The sequence below is a fragment of the Moschus berezovskii genome, chromosome 20, assembly GCF_049115385.1.
Source record: "Moschus berezovskii isolate FMDL1 chromosome 20, NW_MosBer_1.0, whole genome shotgun sequence".
In the NCBI taxonomy this organism is placed as follows: domain Eukaryota; kingdom Metazoa; phylum Chordata; class Mammalia; order Artiodactyla; family Moschidae; genus Moschus; species Moschus berezovskii.
This window is the reverse complement of record NC_142479.1, coordinates 35,260,807-35,284,378: the sequence shown is the minus strand read 5'-3', so window position 1 is coordinate 35,284,378 and position 23,572 is coordinate 35,260,807. Positions and strand designations below refer to the sequence as shown.

The 23,572-nt window shown below is 45.3% G+C and overlaps 1 protein-coding gene across 5 annotated transcripts in view; it reads left to right on the top strand.

Moving 5' to 3' along the window:
- The window catches only part of SMG6 (SMG6 nonsense mediated mRNA decay factor), a 200,047-nt gene that overhangs the window by 43,028 nt on the left and 133,447 nt on the right, over positions 1–23,572 (top strand). For 4 of the 5 annotated variants that reach the window (XM_055403438.2, XM_055403453.2, XM_055403447.2 and 1 more), the window contains exons 9-10: positions 4,218–4,279; positions 11,099–11,244. In XM_055403438.2, coding sequence (XP_055259413.2) covers positions 4,218–4,279; positions 11,099–11,244 — 208 coding nt within the window. Of the gene's footprint in view, positions 1–4,217; positions 4,280–10,587; positions 10,608–11,098; positions 11,245–23,572 lie in introns of those variants that run through there. The other variant, XM_088828768.1, reaches the window with a different exon arrangement.

Genomic DNA, 23,572 nt, shown 5'->3' with positions numbered 1-23,572 from the left:
CCCTGTGATCTCAGCGCTTTAGGGAGGCGATGCCTGGGCTTTGATGGCAGGCTCTGAGAGTCCTTGACTATTTCTAACAGGTATCATTGAAACTTGGCCTTCACCCATATTGTGTCATATCTAAGAGTATAGAACCCCCTTTTAAAACACAATGAAGTTTTTTTTTTTAATTTTTAATACTTGGTATATAAAAGTAGAGGCATTCCAGATGAATAAATTAGAGAGTGATGGCTTTTATTTCCCCAAACCCTTTAAAGGTGCATGCTGAAGTTCCTCTTAATACCAGGTTTTCTCGTACTGTTCTTAAAATGATTCACTTTTCAGATATTCAGTTTTCCATACAGCTCTTTCGAAGGGGAACGGAACCGCTCTTTGGAATTGAAATTGGGCATATTTCAGAGTCCTCTCCTCTGGTGTACCTTGCAGCGTCTCAGCAGCTTCTTTCTCCTTCCTTGCCTTGCAGTTCACAGAGCACTTAGGCAGTTCTGAGTGCTGATAACCAGGGCAGGCATAAGACATTTACTCCTCAGAATGCTTTAACTTGTATTATTTCTGTTTATCCTTTTAGCTCTGAGTTAAGTGACATCAGTGGTGGAAATTCCATTTTACAGTTTAGGAACAGCCTAAACCGTTTAAACTTGTAATCCCTTGTTTAATGGCCAGGTAGACTTTACTGTGAGTGTCCTACCTGCCATTAGTGTCTCTTTGGGTCATTGCTTTTAGATGGTATAGAAGACTCAGGTGTCCACAGTGAGTTGGTTTTGGACTTTGAACCAAAGAGCCAGGCACCTTTTAATAATCCTAACGCCTCTCTCAGGGCTACACCCAAGAAGCATTTTTGGTTTCTGATGAACAGTATGTAATTGCACAAGGAAGATCTGGAGGCAGATAGCCTCACCACACGAGGAGAAACGGTTCTTTCTCCACCTGAAGGAGACCATCCGAGTGTCCTGTTAAGAATCAAGAAGTTCCAAATGTGAGGCCAGTCCAGGGTGATGTGTTGGAGAGAGAGGAAACTCAGACTGAGACCTTCCTTACTGTGGACTTGGTGTCAGTTACTAAGTTGTCCTAAAGTTCTGCCTCAGCACTTGCTGACTTCATGGTGATATCTGCAATGACGCTCATTCCCATTTTAATCAACGTGTAACAAATCTACTTCCTCAGAATAGCATGCTTTACCTCTCTCTGCTGCTGCTGCGTCACTTCAGTCGTGTCCGACTCTGTGTGACCCCATAGACGGCAGCCCATCAGGCTCCCCCGTCCCTGGGATTCTCCAGGCAAGAACACTGGAGTGGGTTGCCATTTCCTTCTCCATTACCTCTCTCTAGCTATGGTTTTTCCTGTGGTCATGTATGGATGTGAGAGTTGGACTGTGAAAAAAGCTGATTGCCGAAGAATTGATGCTTTTGAACTGTGGTGTTGGAGAAGACTCTTGAGAGTCCCTTGGACTGCAAGGAGATCCAACCAGTTCATTCTAAAGGAGATCAATCCTGGGTGTTCATTGGAGGGACTGATGCTAAAGCTGAAACTCCAATACTTTGGCCACCTCATGCGACGAGTTGACTCACTGGAAAAGACTCTGATGCTGGGAAAGATTGGGGGCAGAAGGAGAAGGGGACGGCAGAGAGTGAGATGGCTGGATGGCATCACCGACTCGATGGACATGAGTTTGAGTGAACTCCGGGAGTTGGTGATGGACAGGGAGGCCTGGCGTGCTGTGATTCATGAGGTCGCAAAGAGTTGGACACGACTGAGCAACTGAACTTGAACTGAACTGAGCATGTATCTACATTTTAGCTCCTTTTCTGCTCAGAATATTGGTGACAGAGAGAAACTATATTTAGGGTAGCAGGTACTTTCAGACTAAAAATAAAGCAGTGGTTCTCATTAACCAAGGTCAGAGAGAACGTGTGTGTAGTTTTGAGTTTGCTAAGATTCCCTTCACTATCACTGGTTGAGAAAACAATGCGTTGAAATCCACTTTCTACTGGATACAGTTAAAAGAGACTAACGGCAGGTATGAACTCAGGTAATTAAGTCGGAGTCATCTGCTACCCTGAGGGTAAGCTCTTTGGGAAATACGTCGCTGGAATCACAGTATTAAAAGACCCCACGGTGCACTCACTTTATTGCAGGAGGCGTTGTAGGTCACGCAGTATGTTTCCTACCTAATCGGTAAGGAAAATTTGAAGATAAAACTGCTCTTTTAGTTGTTGTTTTTCCCTCATCAGCCCTACATGAATAAGCTCACCAGTTCTCTTCCTGAGACAGATGGCGGTTTAAGGGGAGGAGAACTGTTTTGAAATCAGAAGACCTGACTTCAGGTTCTAACTCTGCCATGTACTGGTTTAAGTTGCTTCAGTTTTTGAGCTGTGTTGCAGCTGGGGGATAATAACTGGCTTGAATGAGATGGGTTAATACCATTTATCCAATGACCCTGTATGTATAAATATAACTGGTTATGGATGAGTTAACCAGTTTATGATTGTCAGCTGGAAAAAGGGACAATTGAGTTAAAACAGGAATAGAGAAATATGTATTTTTACCTTTTTATTTTGAAATAATTTTATGCTCATGGAATTGCTATAAGAATAATACAAAGAACTCCTGTGTATGCTTCACCCAGTTTCCCCAGTTGTTAACATTTTACCACTTGTTCATTGGGAGAGGATGTTCGGCTGACAGTTGAGTGTTTACAGCATGCCGAGCATGGGAGGTACTGTTATCTCCATTGTGTAGAAGGGAAATCTTTGGGAGGTTCCGTTTGTTGTATCTCCATTGTATAAAAGAGAAAACTTAGGGAGGTTACATCTGTTGCCTGAGACCCCATAGCAGGTAAGTGGCAGAGGTTTGAGGGGTAAGTTTCCACTACCTTCCTTTGCATTCTAGCCCAGGCCTTGCCACTAACCATGGCAGAATCATTGGCCATTAGTTTTGCAGCAATTCCTCATCTTTCCCTTCTGTTCATGGAACCCAGTGTCCCCCGGGTCCTGACTCGCCTCTCTATAGAGACAGGTTACCTTCCGTAAAGTATCCTTTTTAATTCCAGAATACAGTGTTTGGTCTGGTGTTGCTGATTAAATGTAGTTCGTTTAAGCAAACATAAAGACGGAAAGACTGAAGATTCTGTGCAGTCTGTGGTTGACGTCGCTGGTGAGGTGAGAATGCCCTCCTCTCCTCACACTCAGTTTCCGTGTGACATTGGTGGCACTGCCACAATCTGATTGCTTTTCTCTTTTGCAAGAGTATAAGCCTTTTGGGCAGAGCATCCAGGTGCTGGACCGTTCCTTGTCCTAAGCACCCACTCTTGAGGGATTCTTGATCCTTCTTCCTGTCTGGCCGCAAGGCCCTGAGCACATTTCTTCCAGGAGACCAGGGAGGATGATAGGATTTGATTTTGAGATTACCCCTACTGTCTTTGAAGTTTTTTCCCTCTCTTGTTTTGCTCAGAAGAATCTCTCTCCTAGTTTTTGATAGAAGTAGATTTTCTGGAACCTTGAATTGAGATTGCAAATTTGGTGACTCATGGATGTGAGCCAGATATGGCTGGCAAATACGTGTTTTTGGCTTGCCTAATGTTTAAATTTTTTTTGTTGTTTTAGTAGCTAACATTTAAAAGCCAGAGGATTTCATATGAAAAACCAGCACTCAGTTTTTATTTAAAAGAAAAAAAAGAGAAAGATTTTAACTTTGATTTTAAAAGCCAGAGAAGTGCAATTTGATGAGCTAGTTAGTGGTGGGTTTCCTTACCCTTGGTTTCCAAAGAAGAGTTTTGCTTTCGGGGTAGGTAGAGAAACAGCTCGTAAGTAAGAGTATGGACTTATACAGGATCATCATTATTCTGTCTTGCCCTTGTCACTGTTTCATTTCCTTCGAATGAGGCCAGAGTGACTTCTAGATGGCAGGGGGCGACAGGCATCTTGCTTTCTGCGCAGCTCAGCTGGTACACAGTGCTTCGTTCCCTGCACCCAAGCACTGCTGCCAGCAGGGGGTGCTGTCTCCTCACTGAGCCTGCTGTCCTCTTGGCTCAGCTGAGCAGCAGCTGTTGGGCATGGGCTCTGGGTCTGTGTGAGAGTTTGGGCATGTTCATTTGGTTCCCATCCCTAGTGCCCACCCCTTAGACCCTGGCCAGGTTATTGTGTCACTAGGGACTCTGTTCAGTAACAGGAAACTGGGGAAAGTTTAATTGTTTTCTCCTCTCTCTTTTTCCCATGCAGCTGAACAAAAGGTTCATCCTCAGTTTTCTCCATGCCCATGGGAAGCTGTTTACCCGGATTGGGTAAGTGTGCAGGATGTTTATTTTATTTTCCTACATTACAAGTCATTTTGGAATTTAATATTGTTAGCAACTAGACTGTGTTTGTAACTGAGGGCACAGGGTGTGAATTCTTAGGGGCCTCCACCTTCCCTCCCCTTCCCTCCCCTCACTCTCCTCCTGTGCTCATGAAGTTTGGGAAGTGTTCCTCTCCCTCCCTCCAACTCCCCTTTCCCTACCTTTATTAAACCCCCCTTTTAACCGCAGTCTTTTCCCACCCCCAACCCTGATCCCTCTGGGTTTCTCTTTCCTCTGCCTTCCGGCTCAGCCCCTCGTGAGCTCCTCAAGGAAGTCATGCTTAGTCCCTGGGTGCAGCTGCCAGGGGTCCTCCTTGGGGGAAAATACTATCCACTCATTTTCCCTTAAGGAGGAGGGAAAGAGAGTGGACAGTAATTTTTTTCCTGCAACAGTTTCTCTCCCTTTGAACCATACCCCTTTCTCCTGTGCTCAGTTTCTGGCAGCGTGTTGCTGACCTCAGTAAATGCTAAGACTTTTCTATGGTTTCACTGGCCACCATGGATTTCCATGTAAATCTCAGGGAAGGTGGTGTGTGGGAGACCCTGTCATTTAGCCCTTTAAGTCTCTGGGAAGAGACCACGTTTCAAGTGTTCTTTTGGTGGATCAGAGTTTCTTCTGACTGTGAAGCCAGTGCCCCTGTGCTGAGTGCTTCGTTACTCCAGGCGAGGAACCGGTGGCAGTGCCCACAGGTCTTCTCTGCATTTCAGTATGTTCTGAGTTGGAGGTTTTCTGGTGAACTGCCCTTTGAGGTGCTTGTTTTAGACTCCAGTTCCCCCAGTTGTTGTGTTTCCCTTTCACTTTCTGTCACAACCTTGTAAGCTTATCTCTTAACGCTGGAGAAGGTTTCCTTAGTGGGAGAAGCCAAAAGGCTTTCTCCTGTTTGGAGGAACACTGTTGAACGTGTTGGTGAACTAGAAACTGGGCCTTTTACATACTCATGTATCATCAACCTGGGCAAGAGTGACAAGGATGGCCGTAGTCTTGAAATGACTTGGAAAACTTGGAGCGGTGCCAGTAGATGCCTGTCTGCTAGCAGAAATACGTGTGAAGTAATTCACTCAGCAAAGGAAGCTAGGTACCTCAGTAGTAACCCCCCCTCCACCCGCCCCCATGTCAGCGCTACTCTGGTGGGAGTTTTTGTTCAACACTGTTGTGACCCTAGTGCCTGGCATCTAGTTGGTGCTCAGTAAATAGTTGTTATAGGAATAAGTGAATCATTACAAGCAATGGGTAGATTGCAAAAGACTGGAGAGAAGGAATCTAGAATTCTATTGGGTCATCATAGACCCAGGCCAGTCACTAGTGAATAATGTGAAGCTGCAGTTTCAGGGTGGGTAAGATGATATTATTTCATACAATAGCACATCATATCAGAAAAAACTATTGTACTACACTTCAAATAGGTGCTGTGATTCTTCATCTCTTTATTCTTTAAAAATTCTCATTTAAAAAAAAAATCTTTCTTTCCTTTACTGCCTTTCTTGTCAGTATCTTCTCTCCTTTTTTCCTTTTACTCTGTTTGCCCTGTAAATTTTTATGTACCATGTTTGCTCCAAGTCAGGATTTCTCAACCTCTGTACTACTAATACTTTGAACCTTATAATTCTTAATTGTAGGGGCTGTCCTGTGTTTAACAGCATCCCAAGCTTCTACCCACTACATGCCAGTAGCATCCTTTCCCCTCACCCCCAGGTGTGACAATTAAAATGTCTCCAGACATTGCCAAATGTTTCATGTGGTGCAGAATTGCTCCCGATTGAGAACCACTGCCGGAGGTATTTCTCAGCTCCATTAGAAACTTCTGGGACTAAAAAAGTTAAAAATCTTGGTCCAGAACATAGGAATGTTCAGGATGTATATATATATATATATATATATATATATATAATCAGGTTATGCATTAGTTAAAACCCTGTTTTTCCCCCTTTTAAATTTCTCATGTTAGATATATTTTGGAGGAAGTTTGGCAAAGAGTCGCAATAATGATAAAAAAGCTAGAAATGATTTCTGAGAAAATAAATGTATCTTTTAAAAATAAGATAACCAGAGGTTTACTTAGAGACAGCTGTTGGGGGTACCCTAACTGTGTTTAACTATTAGAGTCATAAGCAAATAGTTTTGATTTCTGTGGATGACAGCAAGAGAAAAATAGGCTTATGTTGCAGCTGGAGAGGTTTGGGTTATATGTAAGAAAATTTCACAGAGGGAAGGTGTTCAGTAATTTTCTTCTCTGTTGAAAAATGAGCAGATTATCTCATTTGTCAGAGGTGGTTTCCTGTGGTCCAGATTATTTTTTAAGATCTCTTCCATTCCTGCATATAACCAACTCTGTTGGCAAAAAGATAAGGCCAGTCCAGTTCACCTTCATAAACACTGAGTTGTTGTAGTGTTCACGTGAGGAAAATGCATGTAAATTCTAGGCACTGCAGCCCCTCAGCGAGTATTCCTCTTGTGCTCTCTTGGAGGTGAAAAGAGGATTGAGCCCCATATTTATTCTGGAAGGCAGAGAAACAGCAATAATTTTTCTATTGGAAAGAAAAAAAGCCCAAAACTATAGAAGTCTGTAAGACCAGAAAAGCAATGAGCCCAAGCCACACACAGCAACATGGACTGCTGCCTAATTACCAAGAAGATGTGAAATGTGGGAGGCGTTGAAAACGAATTAAGAGTGAGGAGATTGTAATGGGGAGCAGCTGAAGACACATGCACTGTCCCGCCTGCCTGCTGAGAAAAGCCCCGGCAGCGTGGCTCTCCCAGTCTTCGTCTTCCCTGGGCCCGTGTTCCCTGCTGCATCCGTGTGCACTTGAGGGCCTACTGTGTGCCACACCAGTCTCCTTCCTCTCAGCAGCCGGCGAAAGAAGAAATTCCAAGTGTTTGATGGAATCGGGTGCCAAAAAAGAGTTTGTTTTTCTCTGCCGACTAGTTCTAAGACCTCGAGAGGGAACAAGTCAGAGCGTCTGTGGGCTCTGGTTTCCTTATCAGTAGTTTAAACAGATGAGCTCCAAGGTCTGTTCCAGTCCTTATGTCCTATAGCCCTGTGATTTTTGTTTCTCATAGCTACCCTGTCACACGGCTGAGTTGTTTGGTTTGATTTTGCTACTGGTTTGCTCCTATCTCATGCAGTTTTTAAAAATCAAGATGTTAAGAAAAATTAGGGAGCCTGATTCTTTTCCACAGAGAATATTGTCAGACCAGCTGTGTTCCCCAGTATCTGAGAGGTTGGGTCCTGCCCCGTTAGTCACTGTCTGAGTCACTCCCGGGTCTGGTCCCAGTACGGTCTGAAAGATTGGTTTCTTGAAACTGCCATTCACAGGAGACAAGGTGTCTCTCGAGATCCCTTTAGAAAGCGGTCACTGCAGCCAGCGAAATGCACATCCTACAAGTGATCATACAGTTTTAAAAGACAGGGCCGGAGTCCTCCGGGGCTCAGGAAATGGAATTGGGCAGGAGTGCTGTGTGGCTCCTGATAGACACTGGCTCTCCCGGGGAGAGGCACAGCGGACCTGCACTTGGACTCCTCTGAGGGGGTCCAGAAGCCGGCCATCCATAGACTTCTGACTTGTGACGAAGAGAATAATTTAGCTTCCCATTGTAGCCTAGGTTGAAGTTGCCACTTTAGTTTTTTACTTGCTTGCCGAGTCATGCTTTTTGCACACTTTCAAGATCTCTTGGAATTCAAAGACTCACGTGTTTATTTTGGACTTCGAATTGTTAAAAATATTATGTTTGTGTCTTGATTTACTTTTTAAAACTAGAAATGTATTATATACAAAAGCCAGAAGTATTCATCGTAGGGGAAATCTTTTTACTGTATACAGTGCTCGTTGCAAAATATTTAGAAAACGCAGCAAAAAGAAGAAATAAAAAATTATTCTTGTTCTCACTATCCAGAGATAACTATCCACCGTTAACACTTGATGTATATTTTTATCTTCTCTTCCATACATCACACACATGCATTCTCTTATTTATTTTTTATAAATATCTATAAAAGGGATCACATTAAACTACTTTAAAACTGTCTTCAGTTAATATATATTAAACTTAAAAAAATCTAATACAGCTTCTAAAAAATAGAATTCAATTGTATGGATATGCCATCTTAATTATCTGTTGTTGTTGGACGTTTTAGGCTGCTTCCAGTTTTTTGCTATTATAAATTGCCATCTTTCTATGCTTTCTCGCCTCTTTCTCTGTTGCTGCTACTGCTGCTGCCTCTTGTGTAAAACTTTTACAATTATTACATAAGTAATATATAAAAATCTCCTTGTAAAAGTATAGTATGCTTTTCTAAAATTTCTTTCAACTCTTTCCCAACCCCTGTGCCCTCCAAAGAGATAATGCTAGACATCAGGTTATGTATTCTTCAGACCTTTTTATTGCATTTGCATAATTACTTCTGTAGCCATAAAAACCATCATTTTATTTTGTGGGTTTTTTTCCTAAACAAATTGTGTTCTGTCATTATCCCAGTTTTAGTATAATTTTCATTCTGCAATATGGGGTGGAGCAAAGAGAAAGAAATAAAACTACTTACAGGTAATTGGAGACCAAAACCAGAGAGCATTTTGGATATGAAACTGGGCACGAGAAGCGCCGTTATTGAGCTCTGAGGAAGAATCTTTTATCTGCGCGTCCTTCAGTTGTGGCCCACAAAGCTGATGTTGTTTGAGAACTCCATCTTCCCTCGCATCTCAGAATTGGAGTTACTCTAACTCATACCCTTATGCATTTGATTTCTTTTTATTTTGTTTTAAGCATTGTGAACTAGTTGAAAGGTGAACAGCAAAATTTTTTTTTTTTTTTAACTTAAAAAAGACGATGGGGACATTTGGCCTGGTGCTCGTTTGAGACTTCAGTCTGACCTAGGGAGTGATGATGGCTGTGTTTCAATTCCCATCCCGGGAAAGTGTCTTCCTCAGACACAGCCTCGAAGAAGGACCGTCCCACATGACACTTCTGTCATGTCGTTCTGTGCTGGCTCTCTACCGCCTTTCAACACGGAGACACATGGCTCCGAAACTCGCCCAGTGTGGCTGCTTTTCAAGCAGAATGAACTCTGTGATTCTCGTAATGAGAAGTGCTAGCCCCCTCCCCACCTCCGACCAGAAAGAGTGCTGCACAGTGTCAAGGTTTAAAATGAAACCTTTGTTACAGCCCAGGGGGAAAAATGGATCTAGTCCAGCCCCAAACATATCACTCTCTGCCATTCCAAACCGACCAAGAGTTTTAATGGTTCTGAAACTTTTTAGAGGTGGAAGAAAATCAGTGTGTTTTGGTTGTTTTGTTGTTGTTGGGTGGTGGTGGCAGGAGTGTGGGGTGGGGTGGCACTTGAAATGGCATGTTGGGGCAAGAAAGCAAATGCCTGGCATGTTTTGTGCCAATGAAAATGAGGGCAGCTCGGTAGAGAAGGGCACTGGAACATAAACTGTAATTGACCCATAACTGTGGCATGACTTCTGGGTACTGGGAGGTCAGTCGCAGGAGTTGCCTCCAAGGGCGAGGAATGAAGCTTGCCAGGCTTTCAGAAGGCTCTGGAGTTTTCCAGCCTGGGGAGGGTGCTTGCTACACACTGGAGAAAGGGTTGAGGTTCAGGTGAAAGCAGAAGCACCCTTCCCTAGGACTCAAGGCTGTGTTGTATCCTTTGAGGAGGATTCCCTTCCCTGTGGCTTTCCAGAAGCTATTTATTAATCCAAGCTGGAGCTCTTTCTCACCCTCCTCTCCCCCCACCCCAGTACACACGCAGTGTACCACAAGCAGTTTGTGTGTTTGTGAGGGGGTGTGAGGATGTATGAAAGATACTCTGGTGACCGTTAATTGTTCGGCATGGCCCTCAGGCCCATGTGCCTGGTTTTTTTCTCTCTCTAGCACCGAGTTTGAATTTGCTTTTTATTTCTGAGGACTTCAGCTGTGGTTTGTTCCCATTGCCAGAGGAGCTCCAGGCATGCACCACTGTTCTGTGGCCACGTTTGGCAAGCAGTGGTTTGAATGACCTCTCCTTAGGAGCGCCGGGTCACTGGCTAGATTTCTGCCTCCCTACATTACAGGCTCTTCCTGTATTGGGAGTGGCAGTTGGCCAGGGCATTATATTTCCACTGGCCTGAAAACATACAGACCCTGATGAGCAGAGCCCTTGTGAGAGGGAGGAGGACAGCAACCCAGGAAAGGCCGAAACAGATCATCGGGTCCCCCGGTCAAGGGGTTCTCCAGGGGATGTTTGGGGTCCTTATGTGGAACAATTCGTGTGCTGGTCCCTAAGTTGATAGCGGCAGAAGTGCGTCTGAGAGCCTCTCTGAAGTGAAGCTTTGAGTGAAGAATCTTTAGATTCACAAACCTCTTCCTAGAATATGATTTTCATACCGGAGAGTTTGGGGACTATGCTGGCCTTAGAGCTTAAAGGAAATTTGTTCACTATTTAGAAAAACTGATGGTTTCAGAGAGAAACTTTGATTTCAGCTTGAATCCAGTTATTGCCAGAGGTTAGGAAATAGCATACCAAAGCGTAATAACTCATGGTGATTTATCCAAAAAATTGAGTTGTTTCCATCTCTAAACCCTGAACACATCTTTCTCTTAAATTTGTTTACAACCTTAGGGTACCCGGAAGGTTTATGAAGGCAAAGAAACATCCTAGGTGTTAGCTGCCTGCTTTTCTGAGAGAGAGAGAGGGAGGGAAGGAAGGAATGAATGAGTGTGTGTGTTGTGCACGCACGCACTGAGTGCTCTCGGGGATGTGCCTCACTGATGGGCTGGCTGTGCTTGTAGGATGGAGACATTCCCTGCAGTGGCTGAGAAGGTCCTCAAGGAGTTCCAGGTGTTGCTGCAGCACAGCCCCTCTCCTATTGGAAGTACCCGCATGCTGCAGCTTATGACCATCAACATGTTTGCTGTACACAACTCCCAGTTGAAAGGTAAGGAACATCCATTTTCTTAATCTAGACAGATAAAGGTTAATCTGTCTTCTTTCCTGTGCTGCCATACCACTACACAGTCCCCCTAACACACACACACACCCCCCACCCACCCTCCCACCCCTTCCTCTTTTCCTCCATCACCTTTCAGATCTTTCATGTACTCTCCGAAATCTGTATGACTCTCTAGTGCTTGGGTGGGATGGTTGGAGGGAATCATGGGTATAGAGCTTAATTTGCAAACCCAGAGATGCTGCTGCACATCTGGCTGTGCTGAAGGCAGCAGCAAGGCCTCTCAGAGGCTGCAGACCCAAAGCCTGTCCCGGGGGGGAGGCATTGCTGAAATGTTTCATTGCAGAGACCATACGCTTGGCAGGGATGGGGAATAGCTGTTTCTGGACTCATGTACCCTGTTTGTTCAATATGGAAAAGTCTAGTTCCCTATGGGATATCCCTTGTGGGATTCTGCCAGGGAGTAAGAACAGAGAATTGATGAGCTTTGGTGACTCAAATCTGGAAGCAAAAAACTCACCAGCCCCAGAGTTTGGCAGATGTAGTGGTATGCATTCTGAGATGCTTTTCTGAACACTGGGTTGTTGTTTTTTTTTTGACATGAGGTGGGAGGTGGGGAAGGAGAAATGGGGGAGGGGCTGATTGGCAGGATTTGTAAATGTTCTGGTGACCAGGTCACAGTGGAAGGATGTTAACCGGATCCCTTCCCTTCCCTCCACCCCACTGAGGTAAGGATGATGTGGTTTGACTTGATGGAAATCTGTAGCCTGGAGGTGACATTATTTTGTGTGTTTGTTTGCAAAGGAGACTTGGTCCATGCTGCCAAAAAATCATTTCAGAGCCTCAACAGAGAGTGTCTGGTCTCAGGGTTAGAAGGTTGTCACCTGCAATCCCAGGAAGTGGGAATTGCCCTACGGAGAGATTCCACTGTCAAGCAGACCCAGTGTTTCTGGACATAGTCTCCCTGGTTCTTTCATGGCACCTTTTCTTAGTGATCTCTATCACTCTGAAGTTGGTTTATTTCCCTTTCCCATTTGTATTTAGTGTTGTGCTTCAGCCTCCTCTGGTCCGGTGGGGGGTGTTCTCCCCGATGAGCAGGCAGGCTGCACTTTCCCTTGAAACTTGGCTTCTCCTGGGACTCCGCCAGGTCCTCTGCTGGTTTGCCTGGGTTTTCCATCACATCTGAATCCTAGAGGGTGTTCTCCTCTCACGCTGTCTGCCGCAGCATTTACAGTTCTTTGCAGAAGGTGAAATGCACAGGTTTAGGTGCCATTTTGAACTTCTCTGAATATGTCCGGGAACACCACTGAGAGAGCATGCAGTCCTGAGCAGCCATGGTGATTTTTAGGAAGGAGGAAATACAGTTTGTAAAGGGTGGTGAGGCGGTCAGTCCGGAGGGGAGGGAACTCGATCCCTTCCTCATCGCTTGAGGGTCTCGCCGGTCGGGCCACCAGGCGGGAAGCTCGCGGGAGTGGAGCCTCCCGAGGTGGCTTCCTGTTCACTTCCCCGCCTCCCCCTGCAACATCGCAGCCAGTGAGCTGCCTGTCACAGAGCGCAGCCTCTGCCAAGGTACTGTTTCCCCATCAGGGGACCTGGAGGTGTGAATGTAAAGGCCCCACAGCTCTAGCCTGCGGAGCCTCTGTTGTCAGCAACTTCTGCTCCACGAAAAGGAAGATGTTGGCCTTTTCATAGGCCACCAATGAGTCCTTTCCTTGGAGCTGTTGTAAAGTTAAAAATTAAAATATGGGTGAAAGGAAGGTGAGACAGTGAGAACAGAGAAAGAAGGAAGTAGTGCTTTCCCCTTGGAGGCCAGCATGCTTTTTCTCAGACTCTTTACCATGGTCGCTCCTAACGAGGACCTGTTTGCCAGGAAGGACACATCGCAGCCTGTGCGTGAGACCCCGCCACCAGCTCCAGCTTTGTCCTGACGCTCACCTCCATGGGGCAGCTGGGGCCGAGGGCTGTGGTGGTCCAAGGGTGTTTCAGGGAAAAACAGCCGGGGCCACAGGATGTAACACTCAGCTGGGACAGAGCGCTCTGTGGACACGCTGCCAAGTACCCGGTGTGCAGCTGAGGCGGCCGTCCAGACCCCACTGTGTGGGCTGCCATTGGGAGAGGGGTGAGCAGAGCACTCAGCGGGGCTGGCTGGTGGGAAGATGCACTTTTCCATTTCCCAGCATGTGAGTCATCTTCGCTGGGCCCCTGTGCTGTGCTCGCACGGACAGTGGCAAGAAGGGGGTGTTGTGGCTGAGCTGCAGCATCTGTGCCGGGGGTGGAGCGGGAAGGGGGTTGGGGAGAGGGTAAAGATTTAAATCCTTCACTAATCAGCAGCAGTTTGAATCACACTTTTATGAGTAAGGAAGTGATAAATCAGCCCTTGAGTGTTCAGCCCCCGGGTCCCGTCAGCCGGTGCCCTCTGAAGGCTGCCCTCCAGGCCGGTCGGCTGGCTGTCAGAGCCGCCACCCAGCCGCGAGACCCCGGCTGTCTGCAGCCAGGAAGCGAGGGCCTGCTGCCGCCTGGCCCTCCCAGGTGCTTGGGGTCTGTGGTGATTTGGCAGTCACTGCAAGTTAACAGAACATCTGGGCCATCATTTTTCTTTCCATTCCTTCTTGGACGTGTCCTTCTGGGTGGGTGTTTGTGTATGTCAGTCCCTGGACTCTGTGGAGAAGGAACGTTCCAGCCCGGAGCAGAGGTGATCTGTCCCCCCACGGCAGTCGAGATCCTCTCCGTCTATGCCTGGCCCTTCCCTGGAGATGTGGTACCTAGGGAGAGCCACAGGGACGGCCTTACAAAAAAGGATGTCCTTTGCTGTTGCCTCTAATTCGTTTTTGTGTGGGCTCAGTGCTACCCTTGTATAAGTCCTCTTTTCACAATACCGGAAATGATACTAATAGTGTGATTATTAAAATACTTTTCAAATGTGCTTTCCTTGGGGTCGAGAGACACAGAACTGTTAAAGAGCTTCAGGCACCCCAGAAGGCCCAGCGGAGGGGAAACACTTAGATGGTCAAAGAGGCCTTTCCTAACTTACAGTTTTCCCTGGAGCTCAGGGAGGCAGAGGTCATGAGATTTGTCCCCCTTCCAATAAAGGAAAGTAAGTTGAGTTTTGCCACATCATTTAACCAGCGAACCTTTCAGGTCTCAGCAGTGATCTTAAACTCACAAGTTCAAGCCTATTGATACCTTTATCTCCTCCCATCAGGTGGGCCCTCTGCAAGAAGCCTGCTGGAGTGGGACTGCAGAGAGTCCAGAATCCTATTAGTCTACATTGAAGAGGCTGAGGACAGAGGCATTCGAAGGATGCTTGGGTTTCCCTTAGCAGAGGGCCTGGTATTTATCAGGCACTCAGTAAGCATTCACTGAGCACATGGATGAGGAAGGCCATGGTTCCAGGCCGACTGTCACTGAACAGTGTGTTCCCTTCCTGGCCTGTGTCCAGAATTGCCCTTTGGCGAGTGATGGGTGGTGGCGAGATAGGTGATTCCCAGGGTGATGTCACCGCTGGTCATTGGAGAAGCGGGGGGCCTTCTCCACGTGCCTCAGCGTTTAACACTTCAGTAGCCACCCGATTGGCTGATGTGGTGCTGGAGAGGGAATGGTTGATCTAAACCACAAGCACTCCAAGAATTTTAATTTTTTTTTTTAAATTCTGTAATGTAAAGAAATAAGCTCTCGTTTTTTGAAGAGGAGTAATCGAAGCAGTGTTTATGGTAGGGCAGCCCTGGAACCCCACTGCGTCTCCCATCTGTGCCCAGTTTGCTCCAGTCTGGCCCCTTGTTTCTTCCTGCCGTTTTCTCTCCCCTTCTTGTTCTTACTCTCTCTCTGTCTTCTTAAAAAATATGTTTTTATAATTCCTGGAATCAAAACCATTGCAGGCACACACTGTTTTATTTTATTGTATTATTGGATTATACTTCCTATAAATCACTGGATGTTGTTCATTGGCCACCACTAGAATAACTTCCTTTTTCTGTGCCCTGGCCCCTTCTTTTTCCTCCTCATTTTCCTCATCTACCAGTTTATAGAGGAGGCCTCCGTGTCAGCCTTGCAGAAAAGCCCTGGTGACAGCAAGAGGGCACCCAAGAGACACTGCTCGTGTGTTCGCCTTAGGGGACGTTTAAGGGCTGGCACTGAGCTAGGGCTAGGCTGGCATTCCTTTTGTTATCATTTATGCTCACTTTTATGGTTTGTTAGTAATCCTGAATTGCAGGAGGTGGTGGGAGGGGGTGCCACCTGCCTGCCTCCAGAGGGATAGAGACACTGCACCTGTCGACAAGGGACCCACAGAACTTGACCCCAGCGTGTGGGACGCTTGAGATGGGAGCCACTCACCTCCAGGCTATGGTCATGTATGCAGGTTGACCCTAATGTGTGAAGTTACAGTCACAACCCAACCAGAATGTCTTTGTCTTTAGCAAACCACCGCCTTAGAGACCTTTGGTAAGGCAGGGTGCTGCCCCGTGCAGTTCACTTCTGTCTGACTCTCTCACCCGAGCAGAATGTAGCAAGTGCCTAATCCCCTGCTTGTCAGAACAGCTGTACAGGAACCCACCTCTCGGAAAGGGTAGGCCTGAGCTGAGCTGTGTAAACTGCCCCTCTCACCCCTGCTTGTCTGTTTCTGGGCTCTTTCTCCCCAAGGACCTTTGCGTAGATTTGTACAGGTAGTCGGCACTGCCTGACTTTTCGTTCTCAGGACTGCTCAGTTGAGGGCAGATAAAGAAACAGCCAGCTTGGCCCCCAAATTATGTGAGAAATGGATTCGGAGGTCAGAAGAGGCAGGGCTTTAGGAGGCAGACCAGGGGAAGGGGGCATCCCTCTGCCGGCGTGCCCTCTGTCCCTCCGGCAGGGCCACAGCTATCAACAGGCTGCTTAGCATGGATTTCTTCCCTCAGAGTTCCCTGGAAAAGAAGGAAAAGCTAAGGAAGTGAGTTTGTCAAGGGGTCTTCCTGTCTTCCCTATTCTGAATTCCAGGGTCCTTGTTTTTAGAATGAATCCATTACTTTAGGCTGAGGGAGGAGAAGCAGTTGTGAAAAGCTAAAGACATGAGAAAATCCACTCATATCAATAAAATTAAGCCTCTTACCATGTCGGTTGATGAAATGCTTTCTGGTTTTGCCCCAGGGTTACAGTGTGGTTTGGTGTCCGTGGCTGCTTTGTGGGGCAGTGGGGATGTGCAGTGTCCCGTCACCACCTCATCATTACTATGGGCTAGAGACCTCATCTCTGCTGCCATTTTATAGCTTCTCAATTCGATTTTTTTTTCTTCCTGGATGGACTTATTCTGAAAGAGAGATGTTATTGGGGGGATGCTGGCAGCAGGACTGTCAACTGCCTTTTCTGAACTCTCCTTAAACTTTTCCTGGGGAGTAAAATTCTACATGTTACAGGGGGGTGGGCCAGCTCTCTGCTATTTGTTGAATACTCAGGGAACATGAGTATGTTCCGGGGGTGGGGATTGGGGGGGTACATTGCACTTTGGACCCTAACCAACTAAATGTTGGTCTGGGGAAGAACTGTAAGCTTTCAGAGGTAGTGGCCAGGAATGACAGCAGAACAACATTGTGGTCATACCTGATGAGATTTTATGGTTGCTGTATATGTATTCTCATGTGATGTCTCCCGTCAGCCTCTGACTCTTTGCAATCCCATGGACTATATATAGTCCATGGAATTCTCCAGGCCAGAATACTGGAGTGGGTAGCCTTGCCCTTCTCCGGGGATCTTACCAACCCAGGGCTCGAACCCAAGTCTCCTGAATTGCAGGCGGATTCTTTACCAGCTGAGCCACCAGGGAAGCCCAAGAACACGGGAATGGGTAGCCTATCCCTTCTCCAGGGGATCTTCGTGATCCAGGTATCGAACCGGGGTCTCCTGCATTGCAGGCAGATTCTTTACCAGCTGAGCTACCAGAAAAGCCCCTGAGACAGGTGGGACAGCTATTTTGTGTCCTATTTCGTCGATTTACAGACTAGAAACATACCAGAAAGGCTGCGTAACTTTAGGAAGTTCACAAAGGTAGTAAATAACACTCAGGTCTCAAGGGTCCAGCCTCCTGTGTCAGATGGCACACAGAAATTTCTTTGGACCTGATTGAGACAGCTCAACACAGCAAGCAATCGTTCCCACCCTGCCTCATCACCACCTCCACCCCCCAACCTAAGCAGCTGCATTTTCCCTCTACTAAATAATACAGATATCTTGGCACACTTAAATTCTGTCCTCTTCTCCTTTTCTCTTCCCCAGTTAATATGCTACTGTTGTCATCTGTTTTAATTGTTTTTTACTTTTAAACCTTGAAAGACAAGTTGTTTTCACTTATGTTTTGTTTTCATTATTATCATGATTGTTTTGATGGTAAAATTTGTTTAGACTCACCTATATATTTACTGCTTTCTTTTCATTCCTTTTTATATCTCAGACCTTTTCCCTGGGATCAGTTTCTTTTCCTTTTTATTTTTTTGGCTGCACCTCCCTGCCTGTGGGATCTTAGTTCCTGGATCAGGGATGGATCCGGCAGTGAGAGCGCAGAGTCCTAATCACTGGACCACCAGGAATTCCCTGGGACCGTTTTCTTTCTGCCTGAAGTATGTTCTTTAGAATTTATTTAGTGACATTCTTTTGATGACAAACTTTTCCAATTCGTATTTGTCTGAAAACTCTTTTATTTCCCCAATTCCTCTGTATTCACTGGTGATAGAGCTCTGTGTTAACAGTTGTTTTTCTTCAGCCCATTGAAGGTACCTTGCTGTCTCTGGATTGTTACTGTTTAAAAGTCAGGCGTCAGTCTAATTGTCCTCTTAAAAATAATCTGTTATCTCTGGGTGATTCTTCTTTTTTTTTTTTTTTAAATCCTTTGATGTTCTACAGCTTTAATGATTTTCTAGGTTTGTACTTTTTTTGCTGGGGATTTATAGGGCTTCATTTATCTATGAGTTGATTTCAGCAGTTTTAGAAAATTCTTAGCATTCTTTTTTTACATACTGCATCTGCCCATGCTTTCTCTTCTCCTTCTGTCTTAAATGTCTCTTGAAACTTCTCTTTCATTTTTGACTCTTTCTCTCTCTCTCTCTCTTTTTTTTTTCGGTGCTGCATTTCTTGTAATTTCCTTAACTCTGTCCCTGAACCTTTTCTTAGCTATATCTAATCTGCTAAACATGCCCTGCTGAGATTTTATTTTGATTATATATTTTTATTTCCAGATTTTTTTAACCCCCTAAATGTGGTCTTTTCCTATTAGTTTCTTATTTCCTGAACATATTTGTGAGCTTGTCTTTTATTTATTTTTTAATATATTAAATGTGGTTATTTTAGGGACTCTGATCAAGGGGTCCTTTTAGCTGAGGTTCTGGTAGTCTCTTATTTCTGCTGATTGTTGCACGTGTGCCTTGTTTCCCGTGTAATTAAAAAAAATTTTTTTTCCCCCCTGTAATCTGCAGGAATTCATTAGTGGGAATTCTTGGAGACCTGGGATGAAAATGGGGAAAGGATTTGAGTTTGCTTTTGTCCACAGTCTGGTGTGGAGAGTCTGAAATAATCATTCTAAGTAAAATGTCTGCTTGAGGGTTTTCAAACCGTTCAGGTAATGCGAATTCAGGCTGCACACCCCCGTGAGGGCTAGTGGACAGTGTGTACTTTCAGTGCACTATTTCTTTCCTCTTCTAGTCAGCCGCAGGGTTTCATATAGTCAGTTGTTTAGCTAGATGTCTTATCACGAGGCTGAGGATGGCTTCTGATTCACCTTTGTACTTAGGTGTAGCTCTGTGGGGCCTCAGCTTTATGCAGGGGTCTTGGGCATCCTTTTATATCGGCTGTACCCACGAGGCCTCAGAAACCCAGAGCTCAAGTTCATCAGGTAGCAGATGTTCTTAGGTGAAGCCTGGCCCTGCCCCACGCTTAACAGCTCTAGTTTTCTGTCTTTACTCAGTCCCTGGCCAGAGGAGTCCTTTTTAATTCATTAACTCACCACTGCTTTCTAGAAGGATTTTTAAAATGCTCTTTCCAGGATAATTAGTTGTTTCATTGGGAGAGTAGACCTAGGTTCCTAATCTGCCTGCCGTGTTACTAGAGGAAATGCTGTTATTCTTTTTTTCTTTGAAACATCAGACTCGAGCATTTTTTCCTAACCTCTGCCTGTGAACAGTGTGACAGGGGCACCTGTATATCGGGTGGCAAGAGCATGGTAGGCTGGGCTTCCAAAGAGCAGCTCCTTTTCCGGCTCCTGCAGCCTAGTTTTATGGCAGATGGTTCATGGGCTCAGATTTTTTTATTTTTCCAAGATATGGTCAAGATATACACTACTCAGAGGACTGATTGACAGGTGGGGAAGAAGGTAATGGAAGGCAGGGAGAGAGGCCTGTCGCTGCAATGATAGAAGCCATTTATTGCCAAAAGGGTGTGAGCTAGGGATCTGGACAAGAATGCTCTCTAGTTTCAGCCACATCACACTCCGGAGCTGGTAAACTCTGTTGGCCTGTAAAATCCTTTCCATTAGTCAGGGTGCTCTGTGCTTTTGTTCTTGACTACTGCCGTCCTTAGAGCTGTTTGGTTGGCTTGTATGTCCCAGTTTCCCTTTTAGAAGGCAGATTGTCACATGGTTAGGAATTTATTTACTGTAATTGGAGTTTTCTGGCTTCTTGAGTCCCCTCTTCAGATAGCAGACTCCCATCTCAAAGCTTAGTTCAGAAACTGCCCATGTGATCCCTTGCCCCAAGTGCCAACAGCAGATGCAGCGATTGACACGCTGCAGGGAGTTTCCAACTGCTGGGCAGGTTTCTGAAATCCAGACACGTGCTGTTCACACGTTGGCTTCTGAAGCAAGGATCAGCGGTTGGAAGACGGGAGGGGCTGGCAGGCCTGGAGGGAGAAAGATCTTATAATGCCTGCCCAGGGCTTAAGGCTGTGTCAGCTTTCTTCATCCCTCCTCCAGCTGGCGTTGGCAGGGCAGAGTAAATCACTGTGGAGTGGTTATGAGCCCAACTCACTAGGGGCTTCTCTGAGGCACACCTGTGACGTCATCCCGTTATCACTGCTTGTTCTGCATAACCTCTTTCCACCTCTCCCCTGAGAGAGGGTGATGCCCGGAACTCATGTCAGGGCAGTGAACAGAGAGAAATGTTTGGTAATCATTATTTCGAGATGCCTGCTAAGGACACAGTTGTAGGCTATTGACAGATTCTTCAAGATTCCACACTGAAAGCAAAAACCCTCTTGCAAACATGCCCTGGATACCCTTTGTGAATCAAACTTGTTTTTAAACACGAAGAGAAAGATGATCCAGAAAGACTTGAAACTCCTAACTGTGGTCTCTCTTGTTCCCATTTCCCCTTTTTACACACACATACACACTCACATGTAGTCTGCTCTCCAGAAAGACTTGGAACTCCTAACACGCACTCACACACACCCAGCCTGCTCTCCACAAGCCTCTGCTGGCTTCCCATTTCTTTCAGCGCAAAAGCCGTGATGGTCTTCACAAGACCTTCCTGTGTGGACTCTCCCTCCTCCCCACTCCCCTCCTTGCTGTCTCTGGTCTCATTCAGACCACACCCTGACTTGCTTACTTTGTTTTAGTTACTCTGGCCTTTTTGCAGGTCCTCTGGTGAGCCAGGGGCTTCTGCCACCTTTGGGCCTTTGCATTAGCAGTTTCCTCTACTTGGAAGTGTTCTTTCTCCAGCCATCTGCATGTCCTGTATCTCATCTCCCATAAGTCTGTTCAAATCTGAGCTCCACATGACTTATTCTGACCATTCTGTTAACCTTGCTCTCCTGTCGCCCCATCCTGCTCTGCTTTTCTTTTTCATAACACTTGTCCTCTAAACACTAGATAACTTACTTGTGTGTATCTTTTTTTTCTCTTTTTTTTTCACATTTTTCAAAAGAATTTATTAAGAAACAGGAAAAAAGGATATAAAGTACACAATCAAAGAAATGAAAGAGTTTACAACATGGATTCTTCAGGCCGGTGGCAACTAAGAAATATTTGCTGGGCCAACACCAAGGGTATGGAGGCTCCAATTCCATCTTCAATCCCATTTCTCTTGGCTGCTAACCCAACCAGCTCAAACTTCCTTCAAAGAGAAGTCAGATTGCCTTCCAAAATTTCCCCGAACTACTTCCCAGTTGCCTTTACAGCCCTTCTCTGCCTGGTCCCCGATTCCTCACCTAGGCTTCAAGTTAGGTCAGCCAGACCCTGCTGAGCCTTCTCCACTCCTCCAATCACTCTGTGGTTCCTGAATCTGTTTTTGTTCCCATCCGGATTCATTTAATCATGAACCAGTTGGGCTGGCTTGTTCTGCTGCCTTTGGTCAAGTTACCTGTTTTTCTAAGCCTACATCTGAACTTGACCTTTCTCTTGTTGGGAACGACTTCTAGAGCAGTGTCTCTGGCAGCTCCCTGCCCCAGTTAGTCCAAGGCTACTTTTTCCCCCAGACAGAACTCTGCACCTCTGTCCAACCTCCCACTTAACTTCCAGGTGGCTCTGGTTCTCAGCTAACCCGCTTGGGTGGTGGTTTAGTCGCTAAGTTGTGTCTGACTCTTGAGACCCCATGAACTGTAGCCCACCAGGCTCCTCTGTCCATGGGATTCTCCAGGCAAGAATACTGGAGTGGGTTGCCATTGCCTTCTTTAACTTGTGTGTATCTTTATTATTTGTTTTCCCTCATGACTTCTCTGCTAGACTGTAAGTACCCTGCAGTTAGGGATCCCTGACCTGTTTTATCCACAGATTTATTTATTGTGAGTTTTCAGAGCAGTGCCTCATGTGCTGCAAGTTCTCAATAAGCAGGTTTTGTGCCATGTTGTACTTAGTTGCTCAGTCGTGTCTGACTCTCTGCGACCCCGTGGACTATAGCCTGCCAGGCTTCTCTATCCATGGGGATTCTCTAGGCAAGAATACTGGAGTGGGTTGCCATTCCCACCTCCTGGGGATCTTCCCAACCCAGGGATCAAACCCACGTCTCTTGCCTTGTAGGCGGCTTCTTTGCCGTCTGAGTCCCCAGGGAAGCCCTAGTAGGTTTTGAGTTGAGTTCACATCAACAATAAAGTTGGTCAGCAAGTCTGTCTAGACACTGACAGTTGAGTGGCATGGCCACGGGGCATCTGCTATTTGGGCCATTGCTTATAATCATGTTTTTTCTTGTTTTTTGTTAATGTGCCACTTCTGAATATGTCATTTTCAAGTGCCTATTTTATAGCCTGACATTAAATTAAAATACATTAAATGTGTCTTGGTGTTTACTGTTAATACTGGACTCAGTGTCTTCATGGCTCTGGAAGCAAAGTTTCTTTGAATACAACATGAGTTCTGTCCCCTTTTGTCTCCTAAATCTTTCATCATTAATACTCTGTCCTTTCTTCCTGCCCATAAATATTCTTTTATTTTTCCTTGTCTACTCATTTACCATATTTTTTTACTCTCACCTTACTGGAGCAACTGTGTCCTGTTTTGTGTAAGCGAAATAATTTTTTAAAATAAGTTTCCACCTTTTGCGTTTTGTTGAGTGCTGAAAAAAAAGAAAAAAGGTGAAAACCACCTATAAACCGGCTTCCCAGCAATGACATTCCTTCCTATATGTATGAATATTCAAGTTTTACAGTTGAAAGTATAGTGAGTATAAAGTGTTTGATTCTGTTTTCATTTGTTTTATAAGGATTCAGTTATGAAATTCTTTGTAAATATATTTAATGGCTGAATTATATTCTCATGTAAATGTGTTAACGTTAATGTAATCATTACCCTGTTTTCACACATTTCCCCCACTTTTCTTGGATTATAAATAATGCTTTAGTTAACATCTTTTAATAAATAGGAAACATACTTTTCCTATTATTTCATTGGACTGTATTTTTAGAAACTAACTTTTAGGTTTAAAAGGTTTGAAGCCTTTTAACGCTTTTGATACATGATGTGTTGGATTACTTTCTTAAGAAGCTGTGCCAGCTTACAGTCTTAGCAGCAGTGTTTGAGAACGCCCAGTGACCACCTCTTGCTAGCACTGAGTATTGTTAATGTTTTATAGTCCTTAGCACAATGTCGGCATTCATAAAGTTGTTGAATAAGTGATAGAAGAAAACCTATCTCTGTTTTATTTCAATAGACTTTATTCTTTAGAGAAGTTTTCGATTCATAGCAAAAATGGAGTGGAAATACAGAGAGTGCCGTACTATCTCCTACCCTAAACGCGCACAGCTTCCCTGGCTATCAACATCCAGAATGAGTGGTTAATTTGTTACAGTTGATGAACCTGATCATCATTATTACCTAATGTCCATCGTTCACCATAGAGTTCTCTCTTGGTGGCGTTCTGTGGGTTTAGAC